A 15,813-nucleotide genomic window follows, 5' to 3' on the forward strand; every position below is an offset into this window, starting at 1 on the left:
GGAGGTCTGTGTGTGTGCGTGCATGTGTAAGTGAGGGGGGTCTGGGGTAAATGGTAATGTAATTAACAGTGTTGGCTCCTTGACCTCTGACCGCTGACACCTGACTGACATTGAGGCGCTGCTGGAGCACTTGGCGATGGCGACACCGTCGCTGCAGTACCTCAGCCTGCTGGGAAACGAGGCCTGTCCCAACCAGCTGGTCAGCCTGGACAAGGATGAGGACGACTACCAGAGATACAGGTACACACTCACACACACAGGTCATTGCCAAAGAGTCGCACAGTGATGATGTCATAACAACACACATTGGTGTCTGTTCTCTGTCCTGTTCAGGATTCTAAACATATTTATTTTAAATAAACGTTACATGAATCCTTTTTTTCCTATATTTGTTTTATTTTTTATTAACGTTCAGATTTTTGTAGGTTATTATATTTGTGTCTACTTTTTATATTTAGTGTATTTTGCTATTTACACTGAATGGGGAACAAACATTCCTTGTCCCAACCAGATTGTGGATGGAACCTCATGGTTGTAAAAGCTTCCTCTCTACATTCTGGTTGGGCAAAATGCATTTCATGTGTGACTAGTCACCGCCACAAATGAGTGTTTACTAGCAGAGCAGACCATGCATTAAACATCACAGCCTCTCCTCAAGCCATGCAATGTGACCACCCTTTGTCAGCTTCTTTTACATGAAACGCGATAAAAGGAAAAAACACACATTCTCTTTTGTCAATTTTAGCCCTAAGTGCTTATTTCTAACTCTGTGTTCTGTATTAATCATTTACTAGCACCAACTATTGGCTGTAAGGCTCTCTCTCTCTCTCTCTCTCTCGCTCTCGCTCTCGCTCTTTCTCTGTTTCTCTCTGTCTGTCTATCGCTCTCTATGCCTCACTCTCTTTCTCTCTTTCTCTCTTTCTCTCTCTCTTTCTTCCCCCCCCCCCCCCCCCCCCCCCCACCCGTACTTATCTTACTGCTAAGTGAAGCCGTTCTGCCCTGACTGACTGAGTGCTGACACTGTCTATGCTCCTGTTATGTAATGTTCATAATGTGTCACACTGTAAAACATCAATTTGAGCCTGGTGCAGATTCCATGTCTGACGGGGTTAGGCTGTATGCAGGTCATGACAACTCTGGCCCAGGGCAAGGAATAGGCCGTGTCCATGAAGCCCCAGTCTCAGCCTCTAAGCCCCAGCCAGGCCCCTGCCCCCGACAGGCTCACAGGCCATCTCAATTACCAAGGGCAGTAGTCAACTGCTGTGGCACTCACTGGCCTATGTTTTTTAAAGTCCAATGACATAAAGATGGAACACAGAAATTGAAAAATACACACACGTTGGGTGTTGAAGCTAGGATACAGTAACAACATTATTATTCTAGCACAGAAGCAACCTGTCTCGTAATGGGATACACAGCACTGCCATGGGGTTGAGGGGTGGAATACTCTCACTTGCGCTCCTTCGAGGCTCTCTCTCTTTCTGTGTTGTGAAGGAGGAAAAATGACCTTCTAGCTATGTCATGCTCCCATCGTGACACAGAGCCTATTGTTACTTGTCATGTTTACACGTCGACTCGAATGACATAATCTCGTTTCGAGATATCTCGTTCCGCCCTGATCAAAGACTTGCTACAGGTGGCCAGTTTTGCCTCAGGTGCCCTTTAACCACCACATGCACTCGGCCCGGTGCTCACTCAACCCTCAACCCATCCACTCCACCCCGCACCCTCAACCCATCCATTCAAACCTCAACCCATCCACTCAACCCTCAACCATCCACTCAACCCTCAACCCATCCACTCAACCCTCAACCCATCCACTCAACCCTCAACCATCCACTCAACACTCAACCATCCACTCAACCCTCAACCATCCATTCCACCCTCAACCCATTCACTCAACATCAACCAATTCACTCAACCCTCAACCCATCCATTCAAACCTCAACCCATCCACTCAACCCTCAACCCATCCACTCAACCCTCAACCATCCACTCAACCCTCAACCATCCACTCAACCCTCAACCCATCCACTCCATCCTCAACCATCCACTCAACCCTCAACCATCCACTCGACCTCAACCCATCCACTCGACCTCAACCCATCCACTCAACCCTCAACCATCCACTCAACCCTCAACCATCCACTCAACCCTCAACCATCCACTCAACCCTCAACCTATTCACTCAACCCATCCACTCCACCCTGCACCCTCAACCCATCCACTCAACCCTCAACCATCCACTCAACCCTCAACCATCCACTCAACCCTCAACCTATTCACTCAACCCTCAACCCATTCACTCAACATCAAACAATTCACTCAACCTCAACCACCCACTCAACCCATTCACTCAACCTCAAACCATTCACTCAAACCTCAACTCATCCACTCAACCTCAACCCATCCACTCAACCTTCAACCTATTCACTCAACCTCAACCCATTCACTCAACCTCAATCCATTCGCTCGACCTCAACCCATTCACTCGACCTCAACCCATTCACTCAACCTCAACCCATTCACTCAACCTCAGCCCATCCACTCAACCCTCAACCATCCACTCAACCCATTCGCTCAACTTCAACCCATCCCCTCAACCCTCAACCTATTCACTCAACCCTCAACCTATTCACTCAACCTCAACCCATTCACTCAACATCAACCCATTCACCCAAACCTCAACCCATCCACTCAACCCTCAAACATCCACTCAACCCATTCACTCAACCTCAACCCATTCACTCAACCTCAACCCATTCACCCAAACCTCAACCCATCCACTCAACCCTCAAACATCCACTCAACCCATTCACTCAACCTCAACCCATTCACTCAACCTCAACCCATCCACTCAATTCTCAACCCATCCACTCAACCTCAACCCATCCACTCAAACCTCAACCCATCCACTCAAACCTCAACCCATCCACTCAATCCTCAACCCATCCACTCAAACCTCAACCCATCCACTCAACCTCAACCCATCTACTCAAACCTCCATAGAAGAGGATTTAGAATAATGAACTGACAAAATGAGTCTTGAATTATAATTCTTCCTCTTTGTCAGACAATGTCTATTTAAGACTTGGGTATTATTAACTACATTAGCATAGGATTTATCACTGTGTCACTCAACTGCTAAAACACCTCGGGCCTGGTCTGTTTCAGGTCTTGGAGCTCTATTCAATCAAAACCGATATGCAGATGTTCTCAGGCTTGAGTCATAATATACTGTTTGTGACATTGTTATTGTTTATATAGTAAGTATCTAGTATATAGATCAATCCATAGCTCCCTTCCCTAAAATCCTAGTGTGTTGACAACCTGACGTTGGTTTTACTAACTATCTTCAGCTCCAACATTACCAGCATCATCATCAGGGACTGGGCTGTGCCCATATTGTGGTTCCTCCTCACCCTTCACTTAGCTGCTGCTGCATGTCTGTTACTGTGTTCTGTTTGGCTGGAACCTCCAGCCTTGACATGTCTGTTCCTCTGCTCCACTCCCACCCGCTCTCTCGCTCTCTGAAAGGATCTGTTGTCATCTCCGTATCCCAGCCATTATCTAGCCGACGTTTCCTCTCCCTCCCAATGAAAGATAGAGAGTGTCTGAAAGCGTAGAATATAGATCTGTGATGTTACAGGAATGGCAGCTCTGGCAGATGGGGCGTATCTCCTTTCGTTCTATTTATATTTCCGTCCTTATTTTTTATCAGCTTTGAAGGTTATTACATGGAAGGATAGATATCATCGCCATTAAATCTATACTGAGTAAACAAGTCGTCTTCTTTTGAAGATGTTTGCTGATATGTGCCGTTTTACTAATTTTTGAATTTGATTTGCATAATTACTTTTGTAGGTAGATATTAACTAGTTGTTATGCTCTGGCAGTTTACGTTCTCTATTATACAGTACAGACATCTTGTGGTTTGTGACGTATTCACTAGATGTGTTCAGGTTGTATAGTAATCTTGATTTTTGTTCTCAAATCATGTCATGCAGATATACGTTTGTTTGTGTATTTTTATGTTCATTTTTCTGTAAACATTGTCTATAAAGTAAAGTGTGTGTTATATGGTTTGGTGTACAGTCAACCGACACAAGTCAAGATGCCATACATAAGGTACATCTGTTAGTTATCATATATTATTGTTTGTGTGTGTTTCCTCAGGTATTTTGTTCTGCACAAGCTACCCACCCTAAAGTTCCTAGACACTAGGAAGGTTTGTAAGATTGAACAGCAGGAGGCTGAAGCACGGGGAGCCTTCATGAAGGTGGTTAAACCCAAGTTATCAGATATGGTGGTGAGTACACTCTTTATGATCTAATAGCGCTGGTTTCCCAGACACAGATTAAGCCTAGCCCTAGACAATTGTTGTACGTTTTTTAACCTTTATTTAACTAGGCAAGTCAGTTAAGAACACATTCTTATTTACAATGACGGCCTACCCCGGCCAAACCCGGACGGCGCTGGGCCAATTGTGCGCCGCACTATGGGACTCCAAATCACGGCCGGATGTGATGCAGCCTAGATTCGAACCAGGGACTGCAGTGACGCACGCCTCTTGCAGTACCTTAGACCGCTGTGCCACTCGGGAGCAAAGAAGCACTTCCAATGGAGAATATCAATTGATTACATACAGTATAAAGTCTCTTAAAATATATAACTAATTGAGGTTTTACATTCTTGAAAGAAGTTACTGGACCTTCGGGAGTTGACATATTTAGGCAACCATAGAAGGGCTTTCCAGTCCAGGGAAACTAGAGTACAGTAAATTAATTTTAAAGAACATTCTGTCATCCAGAATTCTGTGAATTCTGTCCCAGTTCATGGAATATATTTTTTAGAAACTAACCCTACCACCCCTCCACTAATTGGAGTCAACTAACGGACAACAACACTTAGGCTTCAACTTCCATATATACATTTTACGGGACACAGTATATTTTACAGTAGTTATCTTTTGTTTGTTTTTAGTCCCATCTTTCAGCTAACCTCAACCCCTCCCATCTCAGAAGACCGTCCAGTCTTTCTTTTTCTGCCATTCAGAGGGTCCTCCTCATTAGCAGTGTGAGATCAGATGATATATCTCTGATATATTGAATTATCTAATAGTTCCCTCACTCGCGTTGGGGTCAATCATTTGTCTAACCCCTCTAACCATATTAAGGCCATGGTTAAGTGATGTGGATGAGCAGTAAGAAACTGACATATTCTCATCCCTCACCCCCTGTCTATCCTCCCCTCCTGTCCGCCTTTCTTCATCCGTGTCTGAGTGTCAGTCTCCCGTTGCAGGGGTCCTGGTACGACGGCCCTTTGAACAGGAGCCCTCTCCCTCCCTCCGAGGGGACTCTCTCTTTAATGAGTGTGTGTGTGCTTCTGAGGGCATACTTGTGTGTGTGTGTGTGTGTGTGTGTGTGTGTGTGTGTGTGTGTGTGTGTGTGTGTGTGTGTGTGTGTGTGTGTGTGTGTGTGTGTGTGTGTGTGTGTGTGTGTGTGTGTGTGTGTGTGTGTATTTATGACCACGGTCTGACCTCATTCCGTATGCATGAGCCCAGATCAAAGTGGACGGGGCGGCTGTCCGGTCGCGGTAGCAACGAGGAGCGTGACAGCGCTGGCCATCAGAGCGACAGCTCACGTACACGCCAGTCACAATCGCTTAATTATCCCCCGACCATGCACTTATTCCTCCCTCGCTCGTTAGGGCCACGCAGACTAATTAGAGTTTGAGATTTCATAGATGTAACCCTTCTCATCCCTCACCCCTCATCCCACTCTCCCCCCTCCTCCTCTTCTTTCGAAGGGGTGGAAATGAACAGCTTTGCTAAGATTCGATTTCATGTAATTGTAAGGCCATGAAATATTTACTGGTTGGATCAGCGAGGCCTCATCGTCCCAGGGTCCCCAGAGCCTTACAGACATAAAGGAGTCTGGGAGGTAAGAACAAAGCCAACCAATGACAAGGCATGATGCGTGTCGAGCAGACGCAGGGTTTAAAAGTGCACAGAGAAAACAAAATATTTATCGTTTGCGACAATCAGCCAAAATATTGTAGCGTTTTAGTGTCAGTCCACACAACTCTTTGTTCTTGATTTATCGTGCAAGTGGCAGAGCAAGAAAAGAAAACATTGAAATAATTTAACCCCATTCTGGCATGTTTGCTAGATGTAGAAAAGTGGAATGAAACACTGCTCATCCACTTGATATGAAAAGAAGCCGAGCACTTTAACAATGCTTGTTGGCAGGCAAAAGTCACTTTGGAGGATTATATTTACATAGCCCTGCCAATGTAGCAGCAACACTTGCCTTTGTTATCATAGAGTTAGATATGGCTGAAGATTATCTAGCTAATTCTAGTTGATTTATATGTGTTTGTGTCAGAGTATATAGCAGAAGATGCTATGTACATTATCAGATGGAAATGTCTCATTATGTTTGTCTTCACTTACCCTTTACTAAAGTAGATTAACATTCCTTTCTCTGTTTCTACAGTACATTACTGTATTCACTCTGCTCCACCGTAACAGCCTTTGACTCAATATACTGTCTAACCATTACAGCCTCCACAGTACTATGACTTTGCTCATAACTGTTCGTGAGGTATCTACGTAGGGCTTATGTAGACTCGTGAATGCTCTATAAAGCCTGTATAAGTTGTTTGTTTAATGTGGAACAGAGAGAGTGATGAGAGTGAGAGATGGGGTAGTGTGGTTCCAAATGGCCCGTCCTGTGCTTGGGTCCGTAACGGTTAGTTTTGAGTCCGATGAGGCATGATGCGGCAGCCGTAACCGGCGCGGCGGGGCATGTGTACACCCCGCCTCACCCGCCTCTCCGCCATCTAATTGGCTCCATCATCAGAGCCATTGTGTTTCTGACCAATCGTGCGGGTCACCAATTAACGAGTGGCGCAGACAAACGAGGCAGTAGGGAGGGAGAGATGATGATGGTGTAATTAGACATTTGTGTTTGCTTTTATGTCTCGTACAGTGGGGCGTCCCTTCATAACACTGGAGCCTGGTGTCTGGAGTTACTGTAGCACAGTTAAACTGGACACTAATTAGTACTCTCTCGTCTCACTCATTTTTCTCTCTCTCTCTCTGTCTCCTATTCTACCTCTCCCACTCTCTTTCTGTTAGAGTTATGAAGAGGCTGTATATATTGATGAATAACCAGTGTTTAGGTTATAATCAAAGTTAAAGAAGCTTTCAGAACAGCTGTAATTCACAAATTGAAGATGAATGTTAAACTCAGCGTGAAAACCCGTCTACACTAAAATGAAGGACACACACTCATTGACCCTGCTTCTAGTTATCAGTAAGTGAATTATTATGATGAACACATACTGTGCATGCTTATCTAAGCCCCTCTCATATGACTGTGTAAATCAGAAAAATAACAGGTTGCTCTCTAGTTGTTCATACTCCTAGCGTGATGTATCGGAACAGCTAATGGGCGTGCTAGGAAGGAGGCAGCTCTGAACTTTGGAGGCCTCCTGGGCTGCATCTCAAATGGCACCCTATTCCCTATTTGGTGCACTACTTTTGAACAGGCCCCAAAGTGCTCTACGTAGAGAAGAGGATGCCATTTGGGACAGAGACTTAGTTTGAGTCACATCAGAATGGAGTGTGACCACGGTTTAAACTGCGTTTCAATCATGCCGTTATGGCATGGCACCATGGGCTGCCACATGGTTCTGATAACAAAGCAATGAGCTTTAATACATTATGAATACCGTCACTTCTCCAACATTCTGAACGTTTTCTAAGTCTGCTAAATCAGAACCAGAGTTGGATGTCTGCTCAAAGCACTCACACGCACGTAAAAAACAGGTCTTATCTGATGTAGGATAAGTACTATATTTTACAGTATTTGTTACAAGATTGGCTCTGCTCTGTGTTGGGTAATGTCAATATCAAACCTATATTGGTATCATACAATATACTTTATTAGTGTTGTCTACAGACAATGCCGTCAAGATTGTGAAGACTTTTTTAAATGACGGGAAAAAATTGATTTAAGTCATATCAACAATCAAGTATTGACAGATTAAGAGAAAGAAAAATGACCAACTGTAAAAGTTAACATTTACAGTGTGAACAAAGATCATTTGCAGCTCATTGAATTGATAGTATGTCTTTTCACGCACCACTGGGCCTTAGAGATGCATAACACTCTGTCTCAGTGTGTGTTGTTTTATGTGGCTGTACAGTCTGTGTCGTACACTAGCTAGGTACGTCATCTTCCTCAACCATAGCTATGAAGACCACGTTATTGGGTCTCTGTCGTATTGGATTTCCTGAGTGGAGAAGACGAGAAATGGGACAAACAGAGAGACAAAGACAAAGACAGAAATAGAGGGAGAGACATACAGGGGGATCCGAAATTATTGACACTAATTCAAATGCTGAGTTATATTGTATGCAAAACAAATGGGGGAATTCTATTATTTTATACTAATACAGTTGCACAGAGAAAGAGATTTTGTTTAACAAGTTATATGTTTTTTCTTTTAAAAGGTAGGGGTCAACATTATTTATACCCCTGTTTTCAATTCACCTTACGAGGATAACAGCACTGAGCCTTTTTCTAAACTGTTTTATGAGAACACATTGGGAGAGATCTTAGACCATTCCTCCATACAGAATCTTTCCAGATCTTTGATATCCTTCGTCTGCGATTATGGACTGCTTATGGATTTTAAGTCCGGAGACTGAGATGTCCGTTGCTAAATGTAGATTTTATGGCTAATTAACCATTTATTTGTGGATTTTGATGTGCTCGGGGTTATTATTTTGCTGGAAGATCCACTTTAGGCCAAGTTTCAGCCTAATGGTAGAGGAAACCAGGTTTTTGGCTAAAATGTCCTGGTACTGGGTAAAGTTCATGATGCGGTTGTCCTTAAACCCCTTACACTCGTACACATATACGGGTTGAAAACGGCTGATTTGGGCACTGATAAACACCTATATTGGAACACAGTGGCTGTACAGTAACATGGTATACATGACGTCAGAGCTCTTGCTCTGTGCTTCACAGCTCTGTATGGGTTTTGACTGACAGCCGCTCTGAACTTGAGCACATCGTGTGACATGAAGTTTCCCCCCCCTCCCGCTAATTGGGCCCATTTTTTTCTTTTCTGAGTGCGAGAAATGCTGTAAATGAAGAGGACTCTATGTATCCTGAAAGATGAGACGTTGAGGATTCTAATAAATACCGCTTTGATGTCATAAAAGCAAGCCAAACACCCTTGAGTCCAAATGTGCACTTCACCTTTCTGTATCATAAAACTCACGTCATATACAGAGTCAACGTTTATGATCACTATGTTTGATGTACAGTTACAAGGTGACATGGTGTCATACCCTGAGTTGTCCTGAGCAGAATTAGCCTATTTTTGTCTATTGTTAAGAAAATTTGTCGCGGCACACACACCTGAATGCACTCATGTCTCCTTTCTATGCGCACAATAATTACGGTGTGTTTCTCTGAGTTACATTGTGAAAGCCCAACACTGTAATATTGTGTTTTTATAACTTAGCTAGTCATGTTGGCATAAGAACAAGCTTTCAAATGAAGCCCACCTGACGCACATTGCGATTTATAATGGACTGTTTTTGGATTGAGTATACAACAGGGGAAGCAGGGTTGTGTTCCAACCAAACAACTACAAGTGTGCTTGCTGTAATTCCTCAACGGCACAGCTAGGAGAGCTCAAAAAAACACTGTATAGTTTGAGACTCTATGGGACATAACAGTCCATTGAAATTACTTAGGAACTGTGCACACTTTGGAGAGGTGTGTGGCCTTGGAGACGACAGTTAGTCCTCTCACTCAAACCCTTGTATTTTATGTTGCACCTACCCCAAATTTCTTATCACGTTACTGAATGTATCCAGAGTATTTTCAGATTTCGTTATCAACTGTCACGTTCGTAATAAGGACGGGACCAAGGCGCAGCGTGATTGAAGTTCCACATCTTTATTACGGTGAAACTTGAAACAAAAACAATAAACCAATAACGAAACGTGAAAGTAGTGGTGCACAAACACAAAACAATATCCCACAAACACTGGTGGGAAAAATGGCTACCTAAATATGATCCCCAATTAGAGGCAACGATTACCAGCTGCCTCCAATTGGGAACCATACAAAACACCAACATAGAAATATTGAACTAGAACACCCCCTAGTCACACCTTGACCTACTACACCATAGAGAATCAAGGGCTCTCTATGGTCATGGCGTGACATCAACAAATGCCCCGAAAAGTACACTAAATGTCAAGTGTGCATAAAATCAACTGTGTAATGTTTGGATTCAGTCTTGTGTCAGTTGAACTGTTGTGTCCTCACCTTTTGCGCTAGCAATTTTCCCATAATCTCCAAATGATTCCCTTTCCATTGCTGACATGGTTATGCATTTTCATATTTCTTCTGTAAAAAACATGCACATTTAGTCATTCATATAGGCCAATTCCCACAAGTGTAAAAGGTTAACAAGGGCCCCAGTGACAGTGTTATGACAATGCCACAAAATCAACACGTTAAGACAGTCATAACCTTGTCATATGTCATAACAGCTGACATAATCTGTCATAACATTGTCATAACACTGTCATGACACATATATTTAGACGTGTTATGACATATATTGCAATATTTTTGGGCTGGTTATGACACCTACATGAGTGTCAAAGACCACAAATCCTACCACACCTGCAGACCATTCCATTCTACCTGTATATAACATTTCCTCAAATGTGCCATTTAATTACCATTGTAATTGTACACACATTGATTTCAAACATGTACCTAGCCCAATGCTCTGTCGCTGATGACTAGGATGAATGCAGGAGCAGGACAAAACACCCTCTTTGGGACTTATGACTGACATATGGTAATGTGGATCATAGGCCTATCTGGCTTATATTATTACCCTTACAACAACAACAAAACATTGTTCTGTGATGATATAAATGTCCATATTTTGAAATCAAAGTTTGTGTACACAACATAATTATTGGGATCCTCCATGGTTTTGCTATCATATACATGTATACTTAGTGCTACCACTAGGGGGAGACATTCAAACTGTTAGCTGCAGGCGCACTCCTCCAGACGTTGGATTCAGTCTCCGGACTTGAATCCCATCGAAAACCTCTGGTTTGAATTGAAGAGGGCAGTCCATAAGCGCAGATAAAGGATATCCAGGATCTGGAAGGATTCTGTATGAAGGAATGGTCTAGTATCCCTCCCAATGTGTTCTCCAACTCATAAAACATTTTAGAAAAGCAACTGTGTCATTATCCTTGCAAGGTGTAGTTATTGAAAGGTATTTAAATAATCATTTTGACCGATACCTTTTTGAGATGAAACAAAATATTTTTCTCTGAGCAATTGTAAAAAAAAATGTTTTTTAATTATAATTGCCATACAATATATCTCAGGATTTGAATTATTTATTTTTTACAGTATGTTTTGCTCATATTTATCAAGGGTGTCAATAATATCGGAACCCACTGTAGACTGAGAGGAAGAGAGACAATAGAAACAAAGAGAGGGGGTATGTGAAGGAAAGAGAGGGATGGCCAAATACCTGAAGTAAACATGTCAATTGTGTAACGGCCATGGAAGTGTTTTTCTCAGACATCGACAGACACACAGAGAAGAGAAGAAGCAGAGGCAGAGTGGAAAAGCCTTGAGCTGTATTTTGGGCGTGTTGGAATGCCATAATGTGATAATTCTCTTTGAGGACTCGGAGGTCATGGAATGTGATGGCGCTAAACCACATAGAGCCATTTGGACTGCTCTGGGCTGTTCTCGGAAAATACACGTGGTTTCTACCGTGGCTTCGCTCTCTAACATCCCTCAGCCTCCCTCCCTAACCTCCCTCAGCCTCCCTCCTTAACCTCCCTTAGCCTCCCTCCTGCTGCCTCACCATCACGAAGCCTGTTGTTGAAACCTTGGGTTAAACTGACCATGTCTATCAAACCACTCTGACAACATGTTCTCTATTTCTGCTATCCCGAGCACCACTCAGAGAAGCCATGTCAGATTTGACAGGTATTATGATATTTCACTCCCAGTCCCGCATGTTAAAGTACATTTCACAGTGAATGAAGTAAGTGCTCAGTCCGTTGCCACTAAACACAGCTTGGTAGCTACGTAAGGGGGTATAGCGGTTCCGTGGATGTCACATAGATTTTGCTCAGAGGGAGAGTTTCACTTGATTTCAGAGCCCGGGACATGAGTTTTTCTCCCCACATCTTCCTACGTGTAATGCAAAGCATTAATGTGAAGCAGACAGAGTCGCGAGGCGGTTTGAGCCCATTCGAGCCAGCTCTCGTCTCCCATGAGCCCTAGCTCTCAGGGTGACTGCTCTTCTGTGGAATCGACAATGACAGAGCCAGGAAAGTCCTCAAGTGGATCTTTTCAGTTCTGTTTTTCCCTCCGCTGATGTTAACCTGCTTTACTCTGCAGCGGTTCACTTCAAGTTTGCACAGAGGAAAGAAGTCAACATATGTAAAATAGACCACATGATTTGAGAGCCATGATTGTGTATTATAGGCCTACACATGATGGATGCTTGTGGGATTTTTTGCATTAGGAATCTTCTGGAAGGGAATAGAGGGATATCAGTTATTATCTTGCTTTCTTCTTTTCTTCTTTTTAAATGTCTCTAGTGTGGCCTGTAAAGTTTGTCACTACGTTCATCTCTGCACTAGAGAGTTATGAGTTCCCTGAAGCTTTCAAACATAACAAACAGCATGCGATATTGCTTTGTGCATGCGCCTTCAGTGGGTTTACTGAATAATTTTATTGGATATATACGTGTCCTCTCAGGATATGCTTCTCAACAGGACAAGAAAATACTACCAAACAGATTGCTGTGAGTTTATTATACCGTTTTCTCTCAGCCTAGTGATTTACATATTTCCAGCTTCATTTTTCAATGACATTATTACTTCATGTCAGACATTGTCTTGGTCTGCTACGGTATAGGTTAAGTCAGTACAGTACGGTGGAGTATGGGTTGTCTACCCTCTGTTGCCTCACACCAGCTTGTGCTAACACTCAAATACTGGATGTTTTCTTTACCATTGGCTATCGATTGATTGAAGTACATTATCCTTTCATCATTGAGACATTTTTTGTTGTTATTGATGTTACGCTGTTATTCATTTTGTAGTGATAGCTATTAAGAGTAATAGCATTTTGTGATGGATACTGTGCAGGCTGTAAAACTTCTACATGGACAAAAGACAAGACAGAAAAAGTTGACAGCAAAATAGGAAACAGATGTGTAAGTGACATACCAGACAATAGTGCTGGAAGTACAGTATGACTGTCATTCTCATCGCTGTGTTTGTGCATTCTGATGGACTCTAGACAACTCAATTCACTGAAAACAACAAAGAAATAATAGAGATGAATCTCTTTTAATTGTTAGCGTGACAGGCCAGTTCACAACATGACCATTCCAGCTTGTTAAGTCTATAATCATCTTGTTATTGAGGTTTTTGTTTCAAGTGTTTAGGCAACAGGAAACAGCACTACATTCTGACTCTCTCTTGACTTTTTCTCTCTCTTTTCCTCTCTGTCTCTTTCCCTGCACACTTCAGTCAGCACCAGAAACATATGAAAGTACTGTCTTCCACATGTCAGGGACAGCATGGACCACACGGTCCTTCTCTGTCAGTGAGTGAGAGGATTTCTGCTTCTGTTGCCAGAGTAGTGAGGTGTCTGTCGGTTCTTACAGTCTTTGGATCGGCACTGAAGTGTTGGCTCAGTATGGGACCGTTCACTCTGTGTTTGGACCGATCAGCTCTGAAAACGGAGAGAAAAGAGGCATCCCACTGTATGTTATGCATTCTAAACGATTTGGCAGCTGTGAATTGTGAGGTCGCGGCGAGGGCAACGGTCCACACAAACAACTGTAATCAGAGGGAATGACTCAGAGCGTCCTTATAAATCACATCACAGGCCCCTCATATCATAAACACACTGTAAAACTTTAAAGTACCTTTAATTGTAAGTAATAGCGTCAGGATTGATTTAGGAGCCCGTTCAAAGCGCACAGACACGGGGTGCGTGACCTCAGTGTCACGTCACTCTAATAGTAGTAGTGATAGATGGATGATTCATTTGGAGGAAAACATATAAAAACCAACAGATGTTTTTAAGGACTATTACTGTTTCTGAGTAGAACTGGTTTTATATGAACTGATTTTCCTCTCTGGGTTTTGGTATAAAGAACATGGGTAGGAAGCCATTGTGGTGAATCATTTGTAGTCTCGATGTCTCATGCATTTAGTATGAGGACCGACAGAAAGCAGTCTAAGGCTGACCCATAATAATGTGATATACTTTTAGCCTGTATTGGAAATACAGTTTTTATAAACTATGACAAATAATATTATTGCTTGAATAAGCTCTGCTACTTTTTATTCACTTAGTAAAATCCAAGTATTTGAAGACTTCTTTATCATTATCATATTATTAAGCTTTCGGTTTTAGCATCAGAAAAGTACATAATGTTCCAGAAATGTACCAGATATTGTATAATAATAAGCCAATGAGAATGTTAACATTCTTCCTTCTGTATGGTTGCTCCTGTAATATCTGTAAGCCTCTTTTAGACACAGGAAAATTCTGGGAAATAGAATGTTTCCACTCAAACCAAACTTTCTGTTAAGACCATTGATGATACTGTACCAACGTACATGTAGCTCTCAGTACTCTCTACACTTTCTCTCTCTCTCTTTCTGTTTCTCTGTCTCTCTCCCTCTCTCTCTTTCTGTTCTCTCTCTCTCTCCCTCTCTCTCTTTCTGTTCTCTCTCACTCTCCCTCTCTCTCTTTCTGTTTCTCTGTCTCTCCCTCTCTCTCTCTTTCTGTTCTCTCTCTCTCTTCCTCTCTCTCTTTCTGTTTCTCTGTCTCTCTCCCTCTCTCTCTTTCTGTTTCTCTGTCTCTCTCCCTCTCTCTCTTTCTGTTCTCTCTCTCTCCCTCTCTTTCTGTTCTCTCTCTCCCTCTCTCTCTTTCGGTTCTCTCTCTCCCTCTCCCTCTTTCTGTTCTCTCTCTCCCTCTCCCTCTTTCTGTTCTCTCTCTCTCTCTTTCTGTTCTCTCTCTCTCTCTTTCTGTTCTCTCTCTCTCACTCTCTCTCTTTCTGTTCTCTCTCTCTCTCCCTCTCTCTCTTTCTGTTCTCTCTCTCTCTCCCTCTCTCTGTCTCTCTGTCTCTCTCCCTCTCTCTCTTTCTGTTTCTCTCTCTCTCTCCCTCTCTCTGTCTCTCTGTCTCTCTGTCTCTCTGTCTCTCTGTCTCTCTCCCTCTCTCTCTTTCTGTTTCTCTCTCTCTCCCTCTCTCTGTCTCTCTGTCTCTCTCCCTCTCTCTCTTTCTGTTTCTCTCTCTCTCCCTCTCTCTCTTTCTGTTTCTCTCTCTCTCTCCCTCTCTCTCTTTCTGTTCTCTCTCACTCTCCCTCTCTCTCTTTCTGTTTCTCTGTCTCTCCCTCTCTCTCTCTTTCTGTTTCTCTCTCTCTCCCTCTCTCTCTTTCTGTTCTCTCTCACTTTCTCTCTCTCTCTTTCTGTCTCTCTGTCTCTCTCCCTCTCTCTCTTTCTGTTTCTCTCTCTCTCTCCCTCTCTCTCTTTCTGTTTCTCTCTCTCTCTCCCTCTCTCTCTTTCTGTTTCTCTCTCTCTCTTTCTGTCTCTCTGTCTCTCTCCCTCTCTCTCTTTCTGTTTCTCTCTCTCTCTCCCTCTCTCTCTTTCTGTTTCTCTCTCTCTCCCTCTCTCTCTTTCTGTTTCTCTCTCTCTCTCCCTC

The 15,813-nt window shown here is 43.0% G+C and overlaps 1 protein-coding gene across 1 annotated transcript in view; it reads left to right on the forward strand.

The window, feature by feature from the left end:
• LOC129859207 (leucine-rich melanocyte differentiation-associated protein-like) overlaps window positions 1–15,813 on the forward strand; it is a 406,590-nt gene that overhangs the window by 296,782 nt on the left and 93,995 nt on the right. Inside the window, exons 4-5 of the mRNA XM_055928694.1 lie at window positions 101–240; window positions 4,177–4,309. Coding sequence (XP_055784669.1) covers window positions 101–240; window positions 4,177–4,309 — 273 coding nt within the window. The remainder of the gene's footprint in view (window positions 1–100; window positions 241–4,176; window positions 4,310–15,813) is intronic.

The sequence above is a fragment of the Salvelinus fontinalis genome, chromosome 1 (assembly GCF_029448725.1).
Source record: "Salvelinus fontinalis isolate EN_2023a chromosome 1, ASM2944872v1, whole genome shotgun sequence".
Lineage (NCBI taxonomy): Eukaryota > Metazoa > Chordata > Actinopteri > Salmoniformes > Salmonidae > Salvelinus > Salvelinus fontinalis.